Source organism: Aulonocara stuartgranti (genome assembly GCF_965226115.1).
Source record: "Aulonocara stuartgranti genome assembly, chromosome: 8".
NCBI classification, from domain to species: domain Eukaryota; kingdom Metazoa; phylum Chordata; class Actinopteri; order Cichliformes; family Cichlidae; genus Aulonocara; species Aulonocara stuartgranti.
Window position 1 is genome coordinate 20,355,983 of NC_138959.1, and position 23,184 is coordinate 20,379,166.

General features: G+C 42.0%; 4 protein-coding genes across 5 annotated transcripts; 2 read left to right on the forward strand and 2 right to left on the reverse strand.

The window, feature by feature from the left end:
- Nucleotides 1-906: 906 nt before the first annotated feature.
- On the reverse strand, nucleotides 907-10,159 carry LOC309712570 (modulator of smoothened protein-like). The gene is made up of 3 exons (XM_082543458.1): nucleotides 9,314-10,159; nucleotides 3,465-3,677; nucleotides 907-2,182 (listed from the first exon to the last, which is right to left on the reverse strand). The coding sequence occupies exons 1-3, from the start codon at nucleotides 9,417-9,419 to the stop codon at nucleotides 1,998-2,000; spliced, it is 504 nt and encodes a 167-aa protein (XP_082399584.1). The 5' UTR covers nucleotides 9,420-10,159; the 3' UTR covers nucleotides 907-1,997.
- Nucleotides 10,160-10,254: 95 nt separating this feature from the next.
- On the reverse strand, nucleotides 10,255-15,933 carry uqcrc2b (ubiquinol-cytochrome c reductase core protein 2b). Of its 2 annotated transcripts, none has more exons than XM_082543456.1 (14): nucleotides 15,804-15,933; nucleotides 14,651-14,752; nucleotides 14,285-14,434; nucleotides 13,915-13,979; nucleotides 13,767-13,823; nucleotides 13,397-13,521; nucleotides 13,037-13,134; nucleotides 12,888-12,945; nucleotides 12,703-12,798; nucleotides 12,365-12,564; nucleotides 12,155-12,235; nucleotides 11,985-12,061; nucleotides 10,678-10,831; nucleotides 10,255-10,594 (listed from the first exon to the last, which is right to left on the reverse strand). In XM_082543456.1, exons 1-14 carry the CDS (start codon nucleotides 15,834-15,836, stop codon nucleotides 10,511-10,513), a joined length of 1,380 nt encoding a protein of 459 aa, XP_082399582.1. In that variant the 5' UTR covers nucleotides 15,837-15,933; the 3' UTR covers nucleotides 10,255-10,510. The 2 variants fall into 2 exon arrangements, with proteins under 2 accessions (XP_082399582.1, XP_082399583.1); XM_082543457.1 differs by lacking the exon at nucleotides 14,651-14,752 and adding an exon at nucleotides 14,788-14,856 and having other exon boundaries at nucleotides 15,804-15,917.
- Nucleotides 15,934-16,448: 515 nt separating this feature from the next.
- On the forward strand, nucleotides 16,449-17,917 carry LOC309713458 (NHP2-like protein 1). Its single transcript, XM_082545100.1, has 3 exons — nucleotides 16,449-16,664; nucleotides 16,843-16,963; nucleotides 17,444-17,917. Exons 1-3 carry the CDS (start codon nucleotides 16,662-16,664, stop codon nucleotides 17,704-17,706), a joined length of 387 nt encoding a protein of 128 aa, XP_082401226.1. The 5' UTR covers nucleotides 16,449-16,661; the 3' UTR covers nucleotides 17,707-17,917.
- Nucleotides 17,918-18,914: 997 nt separating this feature from the next.
- crym (crystallin, mu) lies at nucleotides 18,915-23,014 on the forward strand. The gene is made up of 8 exons (XM_082543840.1): nucleotides 18,915-19,219; nucleotides 19,314-19,464; nucleotides 19,545-19,607; nucleotides 19,705-19,806; nucleotides 21,677-21,860; nucleotides 22,027-22,148; nucleotides 22,245-22,329; nucleotides 22,442-23,014. Exons 1-8 carry the CDS (start codon nucleotides 18,930-18,932, stop codon nucleotides 22,513-22,515), a joined length of 1,071 nt encoding a protein of 356 aa, XP_082399966.1. The 5' UTR covers nucleotides 18,915-18,929; the 3' UTR covers nucleotides 22,516-23,014.
- The last annotated feature ends 170 nt before the right edge of the window (nucleotides 23,015-23,184 follow it).

Below are 23,184 nucleotides of genomic sequence, written 5' to 3' on the forward strand. Positions count from 1 at the left end.
TTGTAGTCCCAAGGATATTTAGAAGTAGAAAGGGACCCTCTTCCATGAAACCAGCTCCCAGTTTGGATTTGGGATAAAAACACTTTCTATTTTTAAGATTAGACCTAAAACTTTTTTTTTGGATGATGTTGATTCGTTAGGCCTAAATCAGGTGAACCTGAATCCTCTGTTAGTTATGGAGCAATAGGCCTTGGCTGCTGAGGGGTGCTCAGCGTAATGCACTTAGCATTATTTCTTCACTCACCTCTTTTTACACCACTTTGTATTTAATCATGAGCAATTATTGAACTCTGGCTGTCTTCTGTCACCCCCCCAACCGGTCACGGCAGATCGCTGCCCCTCCCTGAGCTTGGTTCCCCTGGAGGTTTCTTCCTGCCAAGGAGTTTTACCTTCCCACTGTCACTGAGTTGCTCAAAGGGACTCCTCTGGTTGTGCTTCATATGTGATGTGCTGCCTTCAGGCTAAATGCTAACTGGGGTTTCTCTCTAATATTTTAGGGTCTTTATCTTACAATAAATATACATTGAGGGGACTATTACAGTGAATTAGCAGCATATGAATAGAACAGAACTGAATTGAGCTGTTCTTCATATCTTGACTGTAATGACTGGTTATTTGTGAGTTAGTGTTCACCATCTTGAAGCAGTCTGCCTGAACGACACCTATATGTGCACAGAATTGCTCCCACATGATTGGCTAGATTAATCAGCTGTTTAATGAGAGTGTACCTAACAAAGTGTTGAGTGTAGATATTTAGTATGGTAATGGTTGACATTGAGGACAATAAACACACACTACAACTTCAAGTGTGACCTTGATTGCTCTTACTGCAGACACTGTGTGTGTGGTTCAAACATCATAGATGCACACAGCATTATTTTGAGAAAAAGCATGAAAAATAAAAGGAATGGGTATTCCCTTGTCATAATTTTAATGCGATGACACCTTCCATGCACAATTACAAACATCAGTGATTTGAAAAAAAAAAAGGCACAGACACACACACAGGCATCAGCATTATAGATGAATAAAACAAGTCGATGATTCTATCATTCTTTGCACTGTTTAATCCATAAAATATTCTTTAAAAAAAAAAAAAGGTGAAAAATCAGTTTACTACATCAATAAGATTAGTAAAACTAACAGAGAACCACAACAGGCTTGACCTTTTCCTCACTGATTATTCACAATGTTAAAAGCTTAAAACTCTGACATCGTTCAACAGCTCCTCTTCCTTCAGTGCGGACACATTTCACAGACTCAAGCATTACAAACTTTGGGCAGCTGTTGCTAATAGCCCATTTTACATTCCACTCAGAAATAGCATTTTTATGACTTCTTGTATCATGAACTTTATATTTATTCCATTGCAGTAAACCATCCTCAAGGCAATATGATCCACTTGACATAGCACTGCAGAGAAGCTGGCCTTTTAAAACATACACTTCCAAATCTATCATATAAATAAAAGTAATGCAGCTTATATTATTTTGTAGCAGTGTTTGGGGGAAGAACAGACATCATACAGAGGTTGACTGGCCAATATCAGGGCCTCAGACTGCTATCAGGCCTGACATGTGCAAATCGTCCCTGATGGTTCAGATGAGAAGAACAACAGCTCTCCGTCGCCTGTTGTGAATTTTTAGGATGACAGCTCAGACGTTCACAATGCCCCCTTAAATTCCTCGAAAGCTCACATGTCACTTTTGCCATTTTATAATCTGTTTTCTGTTCACTTCCCTGCTTCTTGTTCACGAAGGAAAACAAGGAGGGCCGTTTCAGAGCTCCTTGCACCTGCTCGGCCTCTGAACAAACACATGCACAGATGGACTGCAGCGGTTTTGGCTCCGGTTGCGACAATTCATCGGCGAGGGAAAGACAAGTACTTCTCAGCTTTCAGCGACGCTTCCAGCTCTGCCGCAGGAGAGTTCGTTCTAACGACATTGGCTTCCAGTGGTAGCGGTTTTTTATGCGTTTAAAAAGAGAACGTGAGTTTGTCAGCCGGGCAGGCACACCTTCCCGGCAAACAGCAGTCCCACTATGGTGAAGAATATTGACAGAATGAAGAGTACGTAGGAGGAGCCCACCACTGTGTTGTTGGGCAGCTTATATGGCTGTCCTCCAACCTCGTTGATGTAGAATCCAATTGGGAAAATGAACGCAGCCATACAGAACAGGATCACTGCAATGAGAAAATACAAGGATAGAGAAGCATCAGCACCAATGATTCTGCTGCAGAACTAATCGCTCAGTCATACCAGAGTAAAAACAGGATAGCAGCCCCGAAAATATTTTTGCAAGTGACCAAGTTGCATCGACCGCTGATTCCACAACGTTTGAGTGTCCAACAACCCCAATGTTTGCAAAAAATTGCCGAAAAGCAACATTGCTGAAAGCCTGTGTTGCAGGATGGTTAAATCCCCATCGTGCAACAGTTACGTCACTAATTGTGGAGAAAACCCTGGAGTTTCAAATCTGTGGGTGCTGGCTGGAATGTAAGTAGTTAAGGTGAATTTATAAGTATGCAACAATTTCCACAGTTGATTATTAAACTGATTGCATGTAAAATCCAACTTGACCCGAATTGATAGCATACAAACTCCATTTTACTGCAGTTTTGATTCACCAAAGCCGCTTTGAAGACAGTTGCAGCCTACACAGTGGGCCGTTCTGGCTGTTGAGATGGTGGAGTCAGTGATGGAGTTAATCTTGGGGTCTCAAGTGTCACTTAGGAGGTAGAGTGCATCTCCTACTAATCAGAAGGTCAGTGGTTCGATTCCTGGCTCCACCAGAATGCATTTTAAAGCATCCTTGGCCAAACTGCTGATCAGATTGCCCCTGATATCGGAGTGTGAGTGTGTGAATGTTAGATTAAAAGCATTAGACGTAAAAAATGCACTTGTATGAACGTGTGTGTGAATGCTCTGAGTGCTGTAATAGAGTAGAAAAGGACTATATAAGCACCAGTCCACTTACCAAAACACTGACCAGCTGTTATTAACCTGAATGTTTTTCTTTTAAACATTTAAAGTAATATGACACTCTCTGCACACTAATTATGTCTCTTTTCTACGAAAATAAAAACTAGCAGCTATTAAACAGAGCTCCTTATATATATTTTTATGTTTTCATGATTACCTGAGCTTTCCCACAGTGAAAATAATTCTGATGCAGAGGTAGCTGAAGTTTATTTCACAGCTTTTTTCTGAATTTATTATATAATTTTGGTTTGGTACTCTACATCCATTAGCACACAGCTGCACTGCAAATCTCAGCAAGTTCAAGTTTAGCTGGAGCACATAAGCCAGTCATTTGCAGAAAGGGAAAAAGTCATTTTACAATCCCCGCTGTGAGTAACCACAGGCCTGTAAACACATCCCAGAGCCACGCTCGCAGGTGAAACTGAAAAAGATTATTTGAGCGCATTTTTTGATTGAGTGCAAATTGTGGCAGTGGATACGTACTCCCCGTGAAGGCGATCCATCGGGCATATCTGCTGGCCTCTCGGTGCCAGTGTGACATCACAACAAGACCGCAGGTGACTGTAAGGGAGATGATGCCCAGGATGATGAAGAGCAGCACGGTGATCCATTCTCCCGGCAGCCGTGGGGGGGTGCAGGTCCGATCTCGGCCATGGATGGTCTGGCACTGCCGGACGAGACCCAAAGTCAAAGAGCCTGGGGAGAGGAAGGAAGGTAGGTGAAATATGAGAAAAATGAGGTTTGTGATGTTGCATCCATCAACAAAGCAGAAAAATCACATTGAGACACACAATAAGCAAACATCATTGTGTGGCATACACAATGGTCTCTATAGAACATGGTATTGATTATTTCAGGTGAATATCGATTCAGGTTTTCATCAAAGCAGTGCTGGTTCTGTACATTTTCACCAAAGAATGACGGGTAAAGGTACTCCAAAAAAAAAAACCTTTTGAAATACAGGATAAATCTTGTCATTGGCACAGTATGAATCGAAAGATCTCTTCTCCACTAATAGGAGTTGTGAGACAGGTAAGAAAGCCTGCTGCAAAGGAAATGTGACGAAATGCATGAGAATGGATCGTTGGAGAGTTTCAGTCAGTATATCACTACACTGCTATTAGACTTCAGTGCTGCATACTGATCACAGTATTTTACTAATGACACTATTTACAGTTGTGCTGTCATAGACTTATTTACACTGATCCATCCACATAAAAGTCACGGAGTTCCACAGGGATCTGTTCTAGGACCACTACCGAAAATATTATCAGAGGGCAACATGGGCCATTTCTACCACAGAAAAGATGGTGGTAGAAGTACAACTTCTAGGGCCAAAACTGAGTTATTTAAAACTTTGTGCTGGGGCAAATTCTGCATCTTTTTAATAAACCATGACTCGTTTTATGTCTTGGTTCCCACTGAAATTAAAGGTCATTTAGACCCCAATACTTATCACTTTATATATGTTTCCATTGTGCAGATATATTCATCTATGAAAGATGAAAGAAATGAAACTAAAACTTTTACCTAGAAGCCTGGATGACCCACAGTTTTATACTTCTAGATGCAGACAATACTTACTTTATTGTACTTGGCCCTAAAAACCTCAAAAACACAAAAAGACTTCTCTGCTGTTGTTTGTGCTTATCCTCTGAAACTTCCAGGTCTGGTTTCTGCTAGCAAGACACGCCCAGTTTTCCCACAGCAGCTTTTGTTATTTCACTTAACAGATTTATGTATTTGTGTTTCTTTCCCCTTTGTAGCTGGAAAAATATAACATTGCTTTGTTTTTATGGACCAATCAGTAACACCGGAAAGAAATGACATCACAGCTGTGGGGTGGGTTATTTCTGTAACACAAACCATAGACTTTAATAGACAATGAACTTTCAGGTTGAGAAAGTTAAGCCGATGGTGAAGGACCTTATTCCGGCATCATTTCTAATGACCTGAAGGGGGCAGCTTTCAAAGACTGTATGCTCACTTGATCTAAGAGCTCAGTAAACACCGTCTTGAGGAGTTTATGATTTTTATCACTAGTTTCACAGTTTACTGAGTGCAACATAATGTTCACTTTTTACATTCTGTCCCACATTAGAGACAAAAAGTACGACAAAGCAGAGTATACCTTGCGGCGGGCAGCATGCAGTGGTCACACTTTCTCATTTAGATCAGATGGGTGAAGAAATGGAGGAGACATCTTTTATTTACAGTCTATGCCACAAACACACACAATCTGCATGTAGTTAATGTGGTTAAATAGTCAGTATGTGACTGATAGACTCTTCCCTTTAAGCTTCACGTCTACTGTGAGTAGTGTTTAATGTTGTAGAAAGACACTGTGTTGACATGATGACCCTGCAGGAGTCTTTCTCCCCTCCCCACCACAGTCCACAGGGGCCCGAGGAACCTGCTATTATAAAAAACTGGTTGATCGGTAGAACACCAGCAGCAGTATGATATCAAACAGGTCAGGAGTTCTGGCACAAAACGGCAAAGCATCATGCACAGAGAGAGCAACGGAAATGAAGAGATTAGTGGCGCGAGTCCTCTGATGGCCTCCTGTCTCCCAGAGGCCTGGTGGGTGCTGTGATATCAGGTAGGAGGGCTACTGTCTGCACTTGGAGCCCAACAGAGACTGCATCTGCTCAACTTTGCATCCACGCCAACAAGATAAGACTCCAAGCAAACCAGTGCGCGCACTGAGAGTGGAAAAAAAAAAAGCTAAATAAAATCCTCCCACACTATCATTTGTTCACTCGCCTCACTCTGTTTTCTTTCTTTCCCTGAATTATCTTTAGAAGAGAAGCTGTATTCATTTTTAGCATTTAGCAATGCAATCAAGGTTATTTCGACCCAATGAGTGTAGTATTAACACACTTAACGTGATTACAAGCAAACCGCATAAAAAAAGAGAGAAGGAAAAAACAGTGAAGCACTGAAACATCTTTTAATTTGGCAGGGAATTAAATACAATAAACCGCATTTGAATAAACATCTGGTACTCACAGCAATCAAGCCGCTGTCAATTTAGATTTAACTGTTAAGTATTTGTAAATGCACATGTGGTTTTTCACTCCACCCACGAGACAAGTACAGCACAAAAAGCTGCTTCACATAAAAAGAATCGAATACTTTAGACCATGCATGTTAACAAAGATCCTAATGTTGGGGTGATGATAGAACGGCCGGCTGAAGGAAACATCAGGCCTGAGTCAGATCCCCCCGCAGGCTGACCTAGACCCCATTTCCACAGGACATCCTGTTCTTACCACAGGGTGGAGGAAAGTGCAAATGGTGGATCCATTTCCCTGGAAACTGCCCTAATGATCCAAAAATCAAGTCTGCTGTGGCTACACATTCACACAATCATCCAAACTCTGAAAGCTTTTGCCCTGAGGGACAAACATCTGCTCATCCGAACAGACCGGGAACAGAAATGCAAGATTCTGATTACAGCTTGTTTGGGTCACTAAACGCAATCAGCTGTCTACAGGAAACTGGAGGAAGAACTTCACAAGTAATCTTTCATTACCTAAAGGAAACGAAGCTAGGTTTCCAGCAAGTATGCAGTCGATAACCTAACTAAGAAAATCAACACCTAAAAAGCGAATGGCTAACTGTGGAGGTCATATAAAAAGCACCTAAACTCAGGCACTTAACACCTGATGTGCCATTTGACCCTGTGGTGGCTGAAGATTTCCGTCTCGAGCACTTTTTGAATGTTTTGGCATCAATTGTGCTTGAAGTGTTCGGCGTGTTCGAAAATGTTCAGTCATACATGTAGGCTACAGATGGGAATCACCAGACATCCCATGATACAATATTATTCCGACTTTTACCATTCTGTGACATGCTTTGTCAATATCAGTTTTATCCAATAAGATAAGGTTCTCTAACTCTCACAGTTACTTTTTTGCTGCAAAATAAGACTATCAAGCACATCAACACTGTCGCTAAAACCTGCCACAGATGTTCTCATAAAACAGTCAGTCTGCCATCAGTCTGCAATTAAATGGGGCCAAGTTGGCAATTACATGCAGTCTGTTTCTGATAATACAGCAATTAGCTGCAATAAATCATCGAAAATCACATATCTGTTACTGTCTACATAGACAGAAATTCACATGTAACTATTACATTTGAGCTCAGCCTTCCTTTTCTGTTGGAATTAACCAAAATACAACCAGCTGAAACCAGTTGAATCCTCTCGAGTTGCACTCATTGACATATTTGAAAACCTTTGACAATCTCTCTGAGAGTGATTGCACTAGTAATTTAATATACGGTGTCCCTGTAAGGAAAATACTGATTACTTCAAACTGAATCACCTAAATGAGGATTAGAATTTGTTTTACACAATACGATATATATTTATCAGTTTGAGGAAGACGTGACTACACTGAGCACACACGGCTAAAATGAATTATGTCAGAACTGAGCATGTAGAACTTAATTGTCCGGGTGGAAAAAATTACTTTCCCAAGAGGTCCAATTAAAAGTCAAACATCCTCAGTCCCACACAGCACTTCCTGCCTTCAGGTAATTACCATCCAGCTAATTAGACAGGCACACAAGGCTTTTACTACAGTCATTTCACACTATTATTTACTTTGAGGAACGGGAGATAAGAGCTTCACAATGTGAGCTCTTTCTGAGCTTCAGTTCGTTTACAACTACGGCATTTTATAAAAGAAAAATTTACCTGTTTCTCATTTAATCGTGCAAAAATAACCGCTTCTTATATCCTTAACGAGCAGCTGAAACCATTTATTTTTTAAAGAACAAATTCAATCCTGTAATGACCACTCAGTACGGCTGTTATATCCTTGTCTCTGCTCCTCTGAAGCATTTTGATGGAGGTGACAAGAGCCTCGTGCAGCTGTGCACACAGTCGTTTGTGCCAGTTTTAGTCAATGTTTAGCTTTGGATGTTGCATCTGTGTATTGCTTTACTGCAATAAGCAGATAACCAGGAAGGCTGAAACTACATCTTCAGCTGTAGCGCACGCTTACCAATAACCACTAATCATCTAATTTTATACAAAAACAGCTGAGCAAACCAAACTGAGCAAACCAAACTCTTAAATTGTATAATCATTTAAAATATAAATGTTTGTCCTCCAGTGTACATTTAGTTACCTGTAACAACAAGTGTATGCCTTTTTAATAGACTTTTTGCAAAAGTATTAATCTATCATTTGGAAGGGTTTGGTGCCTTTGCTGCAAGCCTATCACAAACGCAGGCCAACTACACACTATCTGCTTTAAATTATCCTTATGTGTCAAAACCGTGGCAGGACTCTACTGTCAGCAAACTGAATGGACTGGACATAGTTTGTAAAACACATCTATCAGGACTTCACCATAGTCCAAGTAACTCTGTAGACATCCACAGTGTGACGTTGGTGAAACACAGATCAAAGAAACTGTGTTTCCATAAACACCATGACCTCAGTAATTGTGAAACAGCAGATGACCAAAGTGACCAAAAGAGTGAGTAGGTCCTTATCAAAGAGCGGTCACCATAATGGAGCTTTAGGTTCCCCGGTAGAGCCAGAAGAACCTGGAGGAAGAACAGCCATCTCAGCAGTAGTCCATGAAACAAGTCTTAATGGCGGGGCAGCAAAAGGAAGACACTTGAGTTCCCTGTTGTTCTTTCTCACGTGCTGAATAGCGCAGGAGAAAGGCCACTTTTTGCATGTTCTGGAAATATTCTGATTTAGGTGAGGGTGCTGCCAGGGTAGAAGGTGAAGAAGTCAGGTCTGGTGATCTCATGCTATGAACCTATTGGACTATTTTCATCTTAATAATAGAAAACAGTCCAGAACCTGACCTTCCAAAGTTCAGGGATGCACTGCATGTGTGAAAACAGCTGACAGCATGCCAAATGGTATTTAAAGGACTCTGAGAGCTGGAGGGAAAAAAAGATTCTCCAGCGTAAGAGACGAAAACTGCACCCATCATGCAAGGTTAAACCAGGTGATGCCCTCCTACAGTAAAGCATGGTGGCTGTGGCATCAGGCCATGTGCTTGTCAGAGACTTTTATCCCTTGAAACAAACAGGAAAGCCTTGCATACCTAAATAGTGAAACAGTGTGTGCAGCTGGTTGTTATTGAGCAGCTTTTTTTGTTGTTGTTTTTAATAAGAAGACAGAATTAAGAGTGCAATCTTCCACAATTGTTCTGCTGTCTGCTTATTTTTCTACAGTGGGTAAACTTTTTCATCTCATGTGGTTGTTGGTAGATTTCCTTTTCCTGTGTCACCCCGACTTCCCCACATGCAAAGCACAAAAAACAAAACACAGTGCTGGAGTGTCCGCAACCTACCGCCTGATTCTCCGATGTTGATCCAGTCCGGGTTGGCAACGCTGGCGATGGCGAAGATGTCCGCAGCTAGAAAGAGACATCCTGATATCACCGTGAGTTTATCCATGTCGGTGAACACAAAAGGAGGGACCGAGGGAGACAGGGCATCGAGAAGTGACCTAAACCCGCATGTCGTGTCCCATCACTGTGGAATTTGGCCTGTGCCTCTTCCACGCCCTCTCTTCACATTGTATTTAATTTCCGGTGGTTTGATGTCCATGCATGGGGTGATTTCTCTTTGTTGTTCCTCCGAAAGTGGACTGACTGACCCGACCTGCTGGCCCAGGAGGGGAGTATCGCTGCAGGGGGTCACGGGTCGCTCCACCGCATCTCGGTGATATTCGTGGGGAAAACACGAGTGGAGATTATATTTAAAGAACAAAATACTGTTTTATGCATGCACTGGACTTGGTGCCTGAGTTTGCATGAACAGTCCGATCTCTCTCCCCACATATGGAAGCTGTTTCCTACCTCGGGAAGACCACAGGCGGAAAACGCCGCCCATGCTCACATTAAAGCGGCTTTCCGGAGCTTCACCCCCCACACTCGCACATCCAGCTTTCTTACTTCTTCACTGAACGCCTTCTTTCCTCGCAAAATGACCCTGCTTTCTCAGAGGAAGACAAACTCAAATCTAGACAGCCTACCTCTACCCTCCCGTCTCCACGCCCGTCACTCTCGCGAGAAAATCCGTAAACTCTCGCAGCTTTTTTTTTTTTTTTCCATCGTGCAGATTTATGTAGGTGGTAATAATTTCCTGGACACACACGGTGGGGACTAAAGCCCCATTCCCGAAAGCATGCAGCCACACTGTGGTTATTATCAGATCAAGTAAACTCAAGTCTGATTTGATCAGTTTCCACCAACTCAAACTTTTATTCAAGACACCAATGACCTTAAACTCGGTGTGGTAGATAGAATTTATTCCTTATTTTACATCAGCTATACAGTTAACGTGGACACATGAGTGTGATGCACCAGAGCAGCATCACCTGAAAGTATACTGTTTCAACACCTATAAATACCCAGTGTTGTTACGACAAATGTCTGAGGAGAACACCATTGTAAAATAATCCTTTTTTTGTTGTTCAAATGTAGAAGAAACGAATTCTGCTTTGCTGTCAACCACGCTTGAGTGTGTGGTGATGAGGGTGGGATTTAGATCTCATCCACGAAGGGTGTTTTTACAAGATTGCCACTGGATGCCATGGTCTTCTTTCCAGATACGAATGTTTTGGCAGCCTGAAAAAAAGAAGAAGAGCTAAGTTTACACGCCACTTTTACACTACGACAAAGCACAGACAAAAAACAAAACAAAGTCTTACATTAGCAACATCAGTCAAGGAAATGTTGTCAATTTTTTTGGACATTTCTTCGGGGGATTGGTAGGATGCATCAGTCAGAGCCTGACTGCCCATGGCTTCCAGCAAACCCTCTGAGGTTTCCAGAGACATCAGGTAGTGGCACTTAAGCTGAGCCCTGCAGAAAGAAATGAGGAGGGGAATGTATTAAACATTATGCAGTTAGCATAGTTTAAAATTGTTTAAAAGTTTTAATAAGGAATCTTATTTATCTGCAAATGTTATTTTAAAAAAAATACAGGAATGAGTAAAAAGAAAAAAGAAATATGGAGGTGATGGAGGGCAGAGCTTCATCCAGTAGTGAGTCAGGTCCTAGTTAGGGGGTGTTTTGAACATGAAACCAGTCTGGCAAGAGCAGCTGCTGGGTCCAGCTGGCCAGCCTCCACCAGGGGTCGACTGCAGCTGCAGACAGGTGTGAAGAAAGGCCCAAGTGGCAGTGGACCTGCATTCTTTAGTGGGGCCAGTGACAGAGAGGTGAAGCCATCAGTCAGCTATTACGTGCTACCAAAAGCAGACTGTGACACACCCCGAATCAAATTAAAAGTAATTGCAGGCCACCAGAACCGTTCCACAGACTCATCAAATAGACCCAAGACAGACTGTTCCTTAAAGACTCTAAACATCAGGTGGGTTTGAGCTTTTAGGGAGGGTTGAAAATGCACCACTGCAAATGAAAGGATGCATTTGGTAGTGAACACTTAGAAGCCAAATTCATAATTGGGATCAATGTCCAAAACATCTGCTAGCTCTATATCAACAATGACGCCACAAAAAAGGCAACAAGTGGCAGCTGTACAAAAAACAAAAAAATAAACAAAAACAGAAATTACAAGCTGTGGGAGAAGTCTGAACTCACTTCCTGAAGGCAGATAAATCATACAATGCCAGTAAAAATGAGATGCTTCTCTCTACTGCAGCGTGTTTAAAGGATTTTTAAATTACATAACACAATCCAGTGCGCATGTAACATCTTCCTTTTATACAGGCCAGCGGCCCCTTTCATATTTTTCCTGCCTTGAAAAACAAAAAAAAGAAGCTAATTTTAATTACTCTATATACCGATGAATCTATCAGCATTATTTGTCACTAGATTTTTCTTTCATTAACCTAAACCTGAAAATTTAAAAATCTTTAAAATAAACGCTAAGTACACACCCCTCCCCCCTCCTTCCCCCAGCGTTTCTATAGCCAAATAGCAGAAAATGTACATTTTCTGTCAGAGGTACATTCTGTCGGGTCTCTCTCATCCTGTTTCTGTCTGTCTGACTCACTTTGCTCGAGTGAGGTCAGCAGCTGTGACTCCACCGTCAGCAACAGCCTTCACCTGGGCAAGAGCAGCCTTGATCACCTGCAGAGAAGAGTGAAACAGTGCTCTCAATAGCAGTTTCATTTGGGGGAAAAGTAAAGAAAAATTATTTTCAAGACTACGGGGCATACTCACATCACCGGCAGCTGCAGCCTGAGAGATGGTGTAGACCCCAAACAGACCAGAGTCAGAGTAGCTTGTATTGAAAGCAGTGACCTGGTGTGGGAGACGAAGACTGAATTAGAATAAAGCGGGATTGTGTTTTTGTGGTTAATGTGCAGACACACTGCTCTGTAGGCGTATGGCTTATTTACAATTTATCTTACAAAAGTGAAAGGCACTCACATCAAAGGGGTCTGCTGTTGCCTTGGAAACACCTTGGACCAGTTTACTGGCGACGCCTGCTCCTCTCTTGACGTGCGGCCCAGCTCCCAGTAAATGCTGCAGCACACTGAAGGCCAGAGCCTCGCTGGTGCCTGCTGCTGCTGACTGGCTCACCACGGCTGAATGGACCAGACTGCTGGTGCTGGGCAGGCGAATCTCACCTGGAAATGGGCACGAGGTCATGAGACAGGGAAGTCTGCAAGGTCTATCAATTTCTCAGGTTGGAATCATTCATTCAAAATTTGCTTAAATCCTATATTTTTTCCTTTTCCTTCCCCCTCTCAGCCAGCTCGCCTCACCTCCACGATACTGTGCCTTAGCCCCTGTGGTGCCGGCTCCACTGCGGATGTTGAGGAACTGCTCTCCCACTTGCTTCAGCACAGTGTGGTCAACACCTAGTAGAAAGGTAAGCATTGTTATCGTTTATCCAAAATCTGGCTACTTCTTAATTTATATGGAAAGTACTTTAAATCCTAACACTTACCAAGTCCAACAAGGGCCATTCTTGCACTGGTGAAATTGTTCTGGACAAACTGGTGCAGCTGGGGAAAAATGGAAACATTGCAATAATTCATAATTGTTTTAGTTTGTACGTTTCGTACTGATAAAAGACAAATAAAAATATATACTCACATGCTCAGAGTGGATGTCGTTGATCATGTGGTCTGGGCAGTACAAGGAGTTACACAGGGCGTTCTTGTAGGCAGCTTCATGCAGACCTTCAACCACACCTGAAAAAGATGGATGGGTGACTGTTAGCTGCAGCGCACTCATGGTGAAGAAAAAACAGAGAGAACATTACTGTCCCTATATGACAGTTTGGTATCTAGGCTCTACAGGGTAATTATTGATTAATCGAACAACCAAGAAGCTTTTTAAAATATTAATCAGGCTCACAGTTGGGAATATAAATTAAGTAGTTCTATATTAAAACAACAGATCCCTTAAAAATCTTTCAAAAACTGAGTGTTGTAAGAGAAACAAAGGACCCACCTATCTGGGTGCTCTGTGCAGCTTGTGCCTTGTCCACCTTTACTTTTGGGGTGAGGTCTGACACCTCCCACGAACGGAATTCGGGGGCTGTTGTCACATTGATCAAATACTCCATCACTGTGTCACTAGAGACCAATAATAGAGCAAGCGGGAAAAGACAGTTATCACTCCTGCAACATCACATCTCAGAGCATTCATATGTTCCAGTGAATGTAGTCATTTCAACAAAATATGGAAAAGTGTGTAAATAGAAAGAGACAAAGTTCTTTAAGTATCTCCTAGTACTTCAAACATTTTCATTACATTATTATTACTATTACTCAATCATGTCAACACACATCATACACACAGGTGATATGCAGAGACTCACATGTCATCTCTTAAGCAGTCAACGGTGTAGGTCATATTCTCTCTGGATGAAGTCACGCTGCACAGAAATAAACAGATATACAATTAGACACCTAAAAAAAAATCAGCATTAAATGACTATTTACAGGATAAACCTTTTAGTTATTGACCTAAGACTGCCTCCCACTGCCTCAATTCCACGGCATATCTTGAAAGCTGAAGCTCCCTTGGTTGTCTGAAAAGGTAGAAAAGTTAAGTAACATGTCAACTGAAATGCAGCAATGTTACACATGATTACAAAAGCAGTGGTCTTAAGCTCCATTTATTAACAACAGTTGTGCAGGCTTTTTAATATGTAAACACTGTTATATTTCTACTCAAAATAAGACTTTTACCTAAAACTGAATAAAGATTTGGTTTGTATTCTGGTGCTTCTGCAGCTTTACTCATTTCTGTCTTTCAACAACACCAAAGAACCAAGGTTGATGATGACAATGGTTACTTCAAGCTAAATGTGATGATTTTTTTTAAGTTACATACCAGACCGGACGCCAGCCGGAGGAGGTGGGTGACACCCTGGTTTTCAGGGGTTTCATAACGACACCCAGCCTTGATGAAGACTCCAATTTTGGAGGCTGGAGAATAATTCTCCAGTGAAGCGATAACCAGCCCACTGGGCAGCCTGGTCACCTGGAGACATATAGAGATGTCCTTTAGCATTCTTAGTACCCTGAGTTATAGGCAGTGATTCAGTTAACTGGTTTCCTTGGCTTTCATTTATACAGCTCAGATAATGCGGGCATTTAGTTAGATTACTTAACATTTATATTCAGCAAGGTGAAACAAACAGATAAAGCTTAAAACACAACCAATATATACTACAATTTTCATCACTGCCCGACATACGTGGACATCCTGGTAGGAATGGCCAACCCTGGGAGAGAGGCTGAGGCCAGCCAGGGGCTGAGCAAGGGACTGGTCTTTTCTGGCAGCCGCATAGAAGCGTTTCTGCAGAGAAGAAAAAGAAGTCAACAACCACTGACCTGAACATCCTGTGGATGAAAACCAGTGACCTCCACCTTACGGGCAGCCTGGGCTGCATAAAACCTTGTCTGGGGAAAAAAAACAAAGAATACAGGAAGGCAGGACATTACAACTAATGTTTTGCTGGCCTTTTGGCTGATATGAGCACAAACTTTAAAATAATGGGATCAATGGCATTAGTAGGGCAGTCTGTACTAAAAGAACTGAATGTTGTGACTAACTATGAAGCTAGAATTATGCAGGTGAAAAAAATAATCTTATGACAAGGCCCACTTAAGTCTCTGTTCTGCATTTTGTTTAAGCATATCACCTGGTTTTAATCTGCAGGTTAATTCTTCCAAATTATCTTTGAAGGTATCAAGGATTTGTAAGATTGTAATGTACTCTGAAATGTAATAACAACCTCTATATGGTTCTTGGTGTGTTCCATCAGAACGATGGCAAACAACATTACAAGCCTTTAACGACAAATGTGAAAAAGTAAGAACTTATCTTTTTAAAACTAGCTACAATCTACCATTTCAGGCTGCAAAGGTTCTCACTCAGTAAACACACATAAGTGTAGATGTTTACTGCAAAATCCAAACTGCAATAATTGCACAATATTGCAGATTAGAAAGAGGAAGATATAATTAGATAGTGAAATGGAAATGTAAGTTAAGCAACTCGACGGCTAGGTCCTTCATAAACATGAACCTAGCTAGCTCTCATCTCTCAGACGCCAACTAGTTTGATTTCTCTAAGCCTTACTTGAATTAACTGAATAGACAGTATTAAGCTGGGTGTACAATGACTTAAAATCCGCGGGGTTCGTGATGTAACTAGCAGGTTATTGCTGGTTATGCTCGGAGTCATTCATGACCAGACTTAGCTGACTGCTTCCTCGTCTGCTCTTCATCAAAGCCTGCCCGGACACGACCCGGAATTTAGACACCGTCTAACAAACACAGCCCACAGCTCGGTGTGCAAATGTTCCGACACACAGACACGTAGGACACATTGCCCGAGTCCTCACCGATAACTGACTGATTCCCCGAATCCCCTTCATCTCCCCTCTTGCCTTGGGTCAGGACGATGAAGCAATATGGCTGGCTTCAAAGTGCCCTACCCAGAATGCTCAGCGCTTTCTTCGCTTGTAAACGGTGCCTAGTCAGTGACCGCGCGCCCTCTGCTGCCCTGGAGATAAAATAAAATAAAATAAAATAAAATAAAATAAAATAAAATAAAATAAAATAAAATAAAATAAAATAAAATAAAATAATTTTATGTGTTAAATATTTTTTTTCATTGGACTAGAAATTATGTAAACGGATGTTGAATGTGGAGCTGCCAGGCAGGAGGATAAAATGAAAACCACAGAGGATGTTCATGGATGTAGTGAAGAAGCACATGCGGAGGGTTGCTGTGAAAGAACAGAATGTTGCCAGGTTGAACTACTTTGGCACAGGGCAGATATGCTGAGCACTGAAGGGAGCAGCTGAAGGGAAAAGAAAAAAAATTCTGTGTATTCATTTTAAAAGGTATTTGTTGTTCAATAAAAAAATGTAATCCCTTTCCAGGTTGTCTATTATTTGGTAAAAAAAAAAAAATGAAAGTGACTTGTTTCGTTGTATTTTTCAATTTATTAACAACGTTTTTTTTCTCCCAAAGCACTTCCTGTGATTTCGCCAGCGCGCATGCGCCTCACACCACACGTGTGGCAAACGTTTGGACTCGTTGCATGCGACGGAGCTTAGAGAGTTGGTACCGCTGTAAAATACATCACAGGAGATCGCATTTTGCATCGTATCGTTAATCTTTCAGAAGCCAGTCGAATTAAAATAGTCCTCCGTGAAGCATTTCGCCGAGAGGGCCCGAATAGCACAAAAACACCATGGTGAGTGTCTTCTCGAACGAGCAAGCTAACAGAGTAGCTAGTTAGCTACCAGCGAGCATAGTAATTTAAGTGCAGAATTCAGTAGAAGTGACCAGAAACGGTGCTGGTGACTTTTTTCCCCCGTTAACTGGTTTCTCTTGGTTAACATGGAGTTACTTTGTTTCTGTGTGGTGAGCAGACTGAAGCACAAGTCAACCCAAAGGCCTACCCGCTGGCCGATGCCACGCTGACCAAAACTATCCTGGATCTGGTGCAGCAAGCCTCAAACTATAAGCAACTGAGGAAGGGAGCCAACGAAGGTGGGTAAACACAACGTGCCGTGCGACACGGTCGGTGCAAATTAATATTTAAGTTGTTAATGAACGCATTTGAGTGGACAGGCGACACCAGCATGCTCGAAACGTGGTTTCTCTTCACTTTAAACAACAAGCTTTAGTCACAAGCCTCTGATTTCTGCATGAATGGAATGCCTGCGAGAAGAAAAATAACTTTTAGTATTGTTTACACAGATAATTGTTAAATTACACCGTAGCTGTGTCTTCCTGTGGAGGCTAATGATTAGCCAATGTTGAGTGCTTTTATTATATGAATTACTAAGTGCTTGTGAAAAATGTGTTAAACAGACACTTGTATTTTTGTTGTGGGCCACAAAAAGAATAACGGTGCAGCAGTAATGAAGGGCACTTTTTCTTGTGTAACCTGTAATATGCTGAGCATTGTTTTGTTTTTTTGTTTCCAAGAACAAACTTGCTGTATTCAAGTTGCTCTTTCTTCCCCAGCCACTAAAACCCTGAACAGAGGCATCGCTGAGTTTATCGTGATGGCTGCTGATGCGGAACCACTGGAGATCATCCTCCACCTGCCGCTGCTCTGCGAGGACAAGAACGTCCCCTACGTGTTCGTCCGCTCCAAGCAGGCCTTGGGCCGGGCCTGTGGGGTGTCGCGCCCCGTTATCGCTACCTCAGTCACTATAAAAGAGGGGTCTCAGCTCAAGCCACAGATCCAGTCTGTTCAGATGGCCATTGAGAGACTGCTTGTGTGATTTTTCTTTCACTGACAAAAACTCCTTGAGGGGAAAAAAAAAACCCATTTTAAATAGTGCTGTCCTTTGTTTGATTAAACATGAGGGGGGGAAATCATGTTTAATTGTGTTTTTGTTTTGTTTCTTGCTTTTTGGGACCGATGTTTCTCATCAGGAGTTTGTAGTAGCCCTGCTCACTTAATAAAATAATTCTTTTTGTTATTTTTTAAAACCTGGTCTTGTGTTCATTAAAAAAAAATTTTCAAGATGAGTTCAAACAAAGTGATTCCCAAATGGTTAGTAACAGAAAACGGGGCGTATCTCTGCATGGTCTGATGTGTGTCAAAGAAAATAGCAGATGAGGACTATCTGAAAATCATGTCCTTGAGAGACCTGACCCAGGACCTGAGAGATGCATCTATTCTTCACTGAAGCCTTATCAGAAATGGTCTCAGTGGAAGGAAACATGGAGAAAAGGCTGAGGTACACCAGGTTACAGAAACACTGGGATGGAAATCAGTGGCAAACAGGTCATATTTAGTGATGGCTTTGAAATGTTTGGTTCAAACTGTCTTCAGCATGGCAGAAGTCAAGCAGCCTTGACAACTATTCTCAAAGACTACTTAAAGAAATGACAGGCAAACTATCCTAAGAGAATTGAAAGAATAAATGTGGTCATACCAAACACTGACCCAACAAACTGTTTTTGCTGTATATGCTGTAATTCCGTATGTTTTTGCATGTGTTTTGATAAATCGATCATCTCTTTCCAATTTTTTCTGGCTCAAAACCTTTGTACAGTACTGTATAAAACACGTTCTTACACTGATCACTACATCAAAATGTTAATTACAATTTGTTTCCTTTTTTTGCATCAGGATAAATAATCAGTCGGGAAACGTTCTCAAAAGCACGGATGTAAATTGTCAATTAAAAGTAATGAATTCATAATTCCGAATTTCTACAGTCATACAAATACTAACAACTGTGGAAGTCAAAGAAAGCAGCATCTAGCTGGCCCCGTTACTGGTTATAATGTGAAGACAGGACATTGTTTCACAATCGTTTGCGTAGAAACTGCAACACTTAAACACGGATTAAGTGGGTATCAACCTGAGATTGGCTTGTTTGAATACTTTCTCCCCATAAACTGGTGCCAAATCACAGACTACGGGAGCCTGGCGCTTGGAAAGCGCAGTGGATTATACAGCCTCCTCTGTGCGTCCCGCCTCTCTCCGCGCAACATGTTTAAAAAAGCTTTACTGCGGCTCTTGAACGCAGCTCAAATCCCGCTCGATGTTGACTCAAATTTTGTACCAAACCAGTTAAGTCAGTTCCGCATCAGCGTCTCAGAAGCAGCAGCCATGGCTGGGGCTCCTCCTGTTATCATATGGGAGCGTGAAGTTGAGAGCCTGTTGCATTACAAAGAGCTGATCCCCCGTCTGGAGGAGGCTTTAGGTAAGTTCTCCAGCCGGGACAGCGCGGAGGTTATCCAGCCTGTGCGCTCCACGGTGCCCCTGCAGAAACACAACGGGTAAGGCCCTCCGTCTGCTTCAAGAGTGCTTCAGCACAAATCAACCATTAACAGGGTGCAGCTACTGCTGGTTGAAACTCGCTCTCGTTTCTAGGTTTCTGGGGCTGATGCCTACATACATGGAGAATGACGGAGTCCTGTCCACAAAGTTAGTGTGCTTCTACAACAGGGGGGCTGGCTCCACTTTGCCATCAGTGTCAGCCACAGTGTTGCTGCTGGATCCCGAGTCCGGGCATATGAAAGCTGTGAGTTCAATCCCCGCATGCACCTGTCTTTCTGATGGCTTTGGTTTTATGAGCTGCAGTCTCATGCTTCCAACCCGCAGGTCATGGATGGAGAGGCAATCACTAACATGCGTACTGCTGGAGCTTCAGCAATCTCGGCTAAGGTACTTCCGCTCTCGATTTATTCACAGCATGCCTTTTCTATTCTGGAAATCCTGCTGTAGCTCTGAACTTCTGGGTCTGCCCTGGTGTGTCATGCAGCTGCTGATGCGCCATGGAGCCGAGGTTCTGGCCATCTTGGGGACCGGCCAACAAGCCCTGAGTCACTATAAAGCCTTCACTGAAATGCTTTCATTTAAAGAGGTATGCTTCCAAAAAATATATTTATTTTAGAGAACATGATACGTTAAGTACAGCATACTATTACATATTTATTAAAGAATAAGAAGCAAGTGCAACGTCTGCCCCACTAAGAAGCTTGTTTGCTGCAGGGGTTTTCATTTATTTATTTTTTCATTTAAAGAAATCTGTGCAACATAAGGGACCCCAGACTTTTGCACAAAACTGAACATACTGTGAGTTACCTGAAGGATGTCGGCTCTTATTAAATGTGCAAAATGTGTGAGAGCACAGCTTGCTGAGCTTCGTGGGGCTGACAGAGAGGGACAGTAGTAAGCATGTGCACAAAGCATTCCTTTGAGCAGTCCCTGCTGCCGACCTGCTAGCGGTGTCGGTGAGAAAGTGATAAAAATGTGTTCTATATTTTGCCAGATGTCGGTATTTAAAATGATCTCTGACCAGTAACAGTAGCAGCAGTACCTGAACATTGTATGAATGACCCATACATTCATGTTAAAGGAAAAACCAATAGTCTTTTGACGTGTGCCACCAGAACACTCTTAATGCTCTTTAGCATTAATTCTCCAGGTATTTGGAGCTGTTCTTTAGAGATAAGTACCATTCCTCCAGAAGATATTTCCTTATGTGGTGTTTTCTATTATAGTGGTAGAGAGTGCTGTGTAAAATGTTGGTCCAAAATGTCCCATTCAGAGTACCGAAATGTGTGCTGCTTTTTGGTCTGGTTACTACCGTTTATGTCAGAACCGGATACCGGTACCCATCCCTACTGCTGAATAAAGAAATCACTTACACAGAACTTCTGTGACAAACTGAAGCAGGCTTAAAAGATTTAAAAAAGTAACACAACAGCTGAGAAACAAGATCAGTGACATCTATGAGTCTGGAAAGGGTTGTAAAACTATTTCTAAGAAGCACCAAAATTGGGACTCTAGTGAGCCACAGTGAGAGCCATTATGCAGAAATGGAGAAAATTTCCTTTCCTGGAGTGGCCGGCCTACCAAATTACTTCAAAAGCACTTTGAAGACTCATGCAGGAGGTCACAGAAGAGCCCAGAACAGCATTTAAAGAACTGCTGGGTTCACTTGTCTCAGTTAAGGTCAGAGTTCATGATTCCACATTAAGAAAGAGACTGGGCAAAAATAGCATCTATGGGAGAGATCCAACATGAAAACCACTGCTGACCAAAAAGAAAAGAAAGGCTCGTCTCACATTTGCCAAAAACATCTTGATGATTCCCAAGACACCTGGGAAAATATTCTGTGCACTGACGAGAGAAAAGCTGAACTCCCATTAGTCACATGTAATGGGACTCAAACCTTGCCATAAAACTCAAAGCATTTCATAAAAAGAACATCAAACCAACAGTCAAACATGGTGATGTTAATGTGATGATCTGAGGAGGCTTTGCTGCATCAGCACCTGGTTTCCTTGATGATTCCAGGATGTTCTGCTTTAGCAGAAAATCCTGAAGGAGGATGTCCAGTTATCAGTTCATGCCCTGAGCTCTGCAGCAGGACAATGATCTGAAACACACCAGCTAGTCCACCTCTGATTGGCTCAATAAACAGAAAATTAAGCTTTGGGAGTGGCCTAGTCAAAGACCAGACTTAAATCAGATTGAGATGTTTTGACAGGACCTTAAACAGGCCATTCATGCTCCAGCATGGTTTAAATCTGCAAACAAGGGGACAATTACATTTTCACACAGGGCCAGGTAGGTTTGGATATTTTTTATCCCTTAATAAATTAAATTACTTAAAAACTGCATTTAGTATTTACTCAGTTACTGATCACAGCTATATTAATGCATTAACTGCACCAACTAATCAAAGATTTGTTGGTTGTTTCGCTTCCCCTGAAACTTCATTTCAGGTACGGGTGTGGAACCACAGAAGGGAGGGAGCGGAGAAGTTTCGCCGCTCAGTTGGCGGTCCCGTGACGGTGTGTGGTTCAGTGGAGGAAGCAGTGAGGGGAGCGGATGTAATAGTAACAGTAACCAGGTCTATAGAGCCAGTGCTGTGTGGCCGGTGGGTCAAACCAGGGGCCCATGTGGCAGGTGAGAAGTAATTCACCCACAAAATATTTTAAGGGAAGTGGGGGAGATTTTTTTTTACATTGATGGTTATGCAAAACTGAGGAAACAGATGGAGCGTTTTTTTACCGGTTACTACAGAAAATAATTTTAAAAAGAAAAACAGTTTCTCTACTTTTCCTCTAACCAGCGGTGGGAGCTTGCAGGCCAGATTGGCGGGAACTGGATGACTCATTGATGAAGGAGGCTGTGGTGTATGCTGACAGCAGGGAGGGAGCAATGGCAGAGTCCGGTGATGTCATCCTCTCTGGGGTCAGTGTGTCATCTCCTGTTATGCTTACAGGTCAGTGTGTGTGTCACTGGCATCTTATGTGAGGAAGAATATTACAGCGTTTGTGCCGTTTGCAGGTTGAGGTGTTTGCAGAGCTCGGAGATGTTATTAATGGGATCAAACCTGCTTACAGAGAGAAGACCACCGTGTTTAAGTCCCTTGGTAAGTCTCACTCTTTAAAGCCACACAATCTGGCCTCTACTTCATGTTTTCATCTCATTAAGAAATTTAATGCTTTGAAAATGTCTTTGTTTTTTGTTTTTTTTAATAACAGGAATGGGAGTTGAAGATGCAGTGGCTGCTAACCTGGTATACGAGCAGTGGAAAGCCAAAGCCTACAAACTGTGAAGCGGCCATGTACTTTTAACCTTTACACATCACACAAATGACCAAGAATGAAGCCATACAAGAACAATTATCAAGGAGCAAAAGAAATATGTCTGGCCTTTCCTCAGAGCTTATTTTAATATTAAGTTTAGCTGTTAGCCGATGAATCACAAAGTCAGGGTAGGGAAGAAAGCAGATAACTGACTTAAGTAATATCGAGGAACCTGAACAAATCTACAACTGCACGAGTTAAGTGAGGCTGTGAGATTAACATGCTGATGTTCCTCTACTGTGGTTATAGTGTTCACCACATTGTTTAATATGGTACACTAATATTCGGAAATAATAGACCACAATTGAGGCAGACTCAAATGTCTGTTTTTTTAAACTTTTGTAACACTTTCCCACCTTGGTTGAAAGAAAAAATCTGGAGTAAATCCAAGTTGAAAGGAAATGATTTATGCATGAAAAAAATACGTTGGCTGACACTAATAAATTTGGATCCTTGTTTTGTTTTTAATTTAATGTTGTTGATCATTAAAGTGTCGGGAGGTATGAACCATGTTCTGGTTCCAAGCGGGGACAGAAAAAGTTGACAACTGCTGCTGCGCTACAAGAGATGGACAGACCAGCGGCTCCATGTCGTCTGTTAATTTACAGGAAGCTCTGAGACTCTTTTTGTAGTTTTGC

Bases quoted from the DNA above. Each gene is read 5' to 3' on its own strand.
- LOC309712570 (XM_082543458.1), bottom strand. From the start codon at position 9,419: ATGGATAAACTCACGGTGATATCAGGATGTCTCTTTCTAGCTGCGGAC. The intron at 3,678-9,313 runs GTAGGTTGCGGA...TCCTCTCCCCAG, and splicing joins CAACATCGGAGAATCAGGCG to GCTCTTTGACTTTGGGTCTC. The intron at 2,183-3,464 runs GTACGTATCCAC...TTCTCATTGCAG, and splicing joins ATGGATCGCCTTCACGGGGA to TGATCCTGTTCTGTATGGCT.
- uqcrc2b (XM_082543456.1), bottom strand. From the start codon at position 15,836: ATGAAGGGGATTCGGGGAATCAGTCAGTTATCG. The intron at 12,946-13,036 runs GTGAGTATATAT...ATTTTTCCCCAG, and splicing joins ACGACATCCACTCTGAGCAT to CTGCACCAGTTTGTCCAGAA. The intron at 10,595-10,677 runs GTAAGACTTTGT...TCTTTTTTTCAG, and splicing joins CCTTGACTGATGTTGCTAAT to GCTGCCAAAACATTCGTATC.
- LOC309713458 (XM_082545100.1), top strand. The intron at 16,964-17,443 runs GTGGGTAAACAC...TTTCTTCCCCAG, and splicing joins GAGGAAGGGAGCCAACGAAG to CCACTAAAACCCTGAACAGA.
- crym (XM_082543840.1), top strand. From the start codon at position 18,930: ATGTTTAAAAAAGCTTTACTGCGGCTCTTGAACGCAGCTCAAATCCCG. The intron at 19,465-19,544 runs GTGAGTTCAATC...TCCAACCCGCAG, and splicing joins AGTCCGGGCATATGAAAGCT to GTCATGGATGGAGAGGCAAT. The intron at 21,861-22,026 runs GTGAGAAGTAAT...TCCTCTAACCAG, and splicing joins ACCAGGGGCCCATGTGGCAG to CGGTGGGAGCTTGCAGGCCA.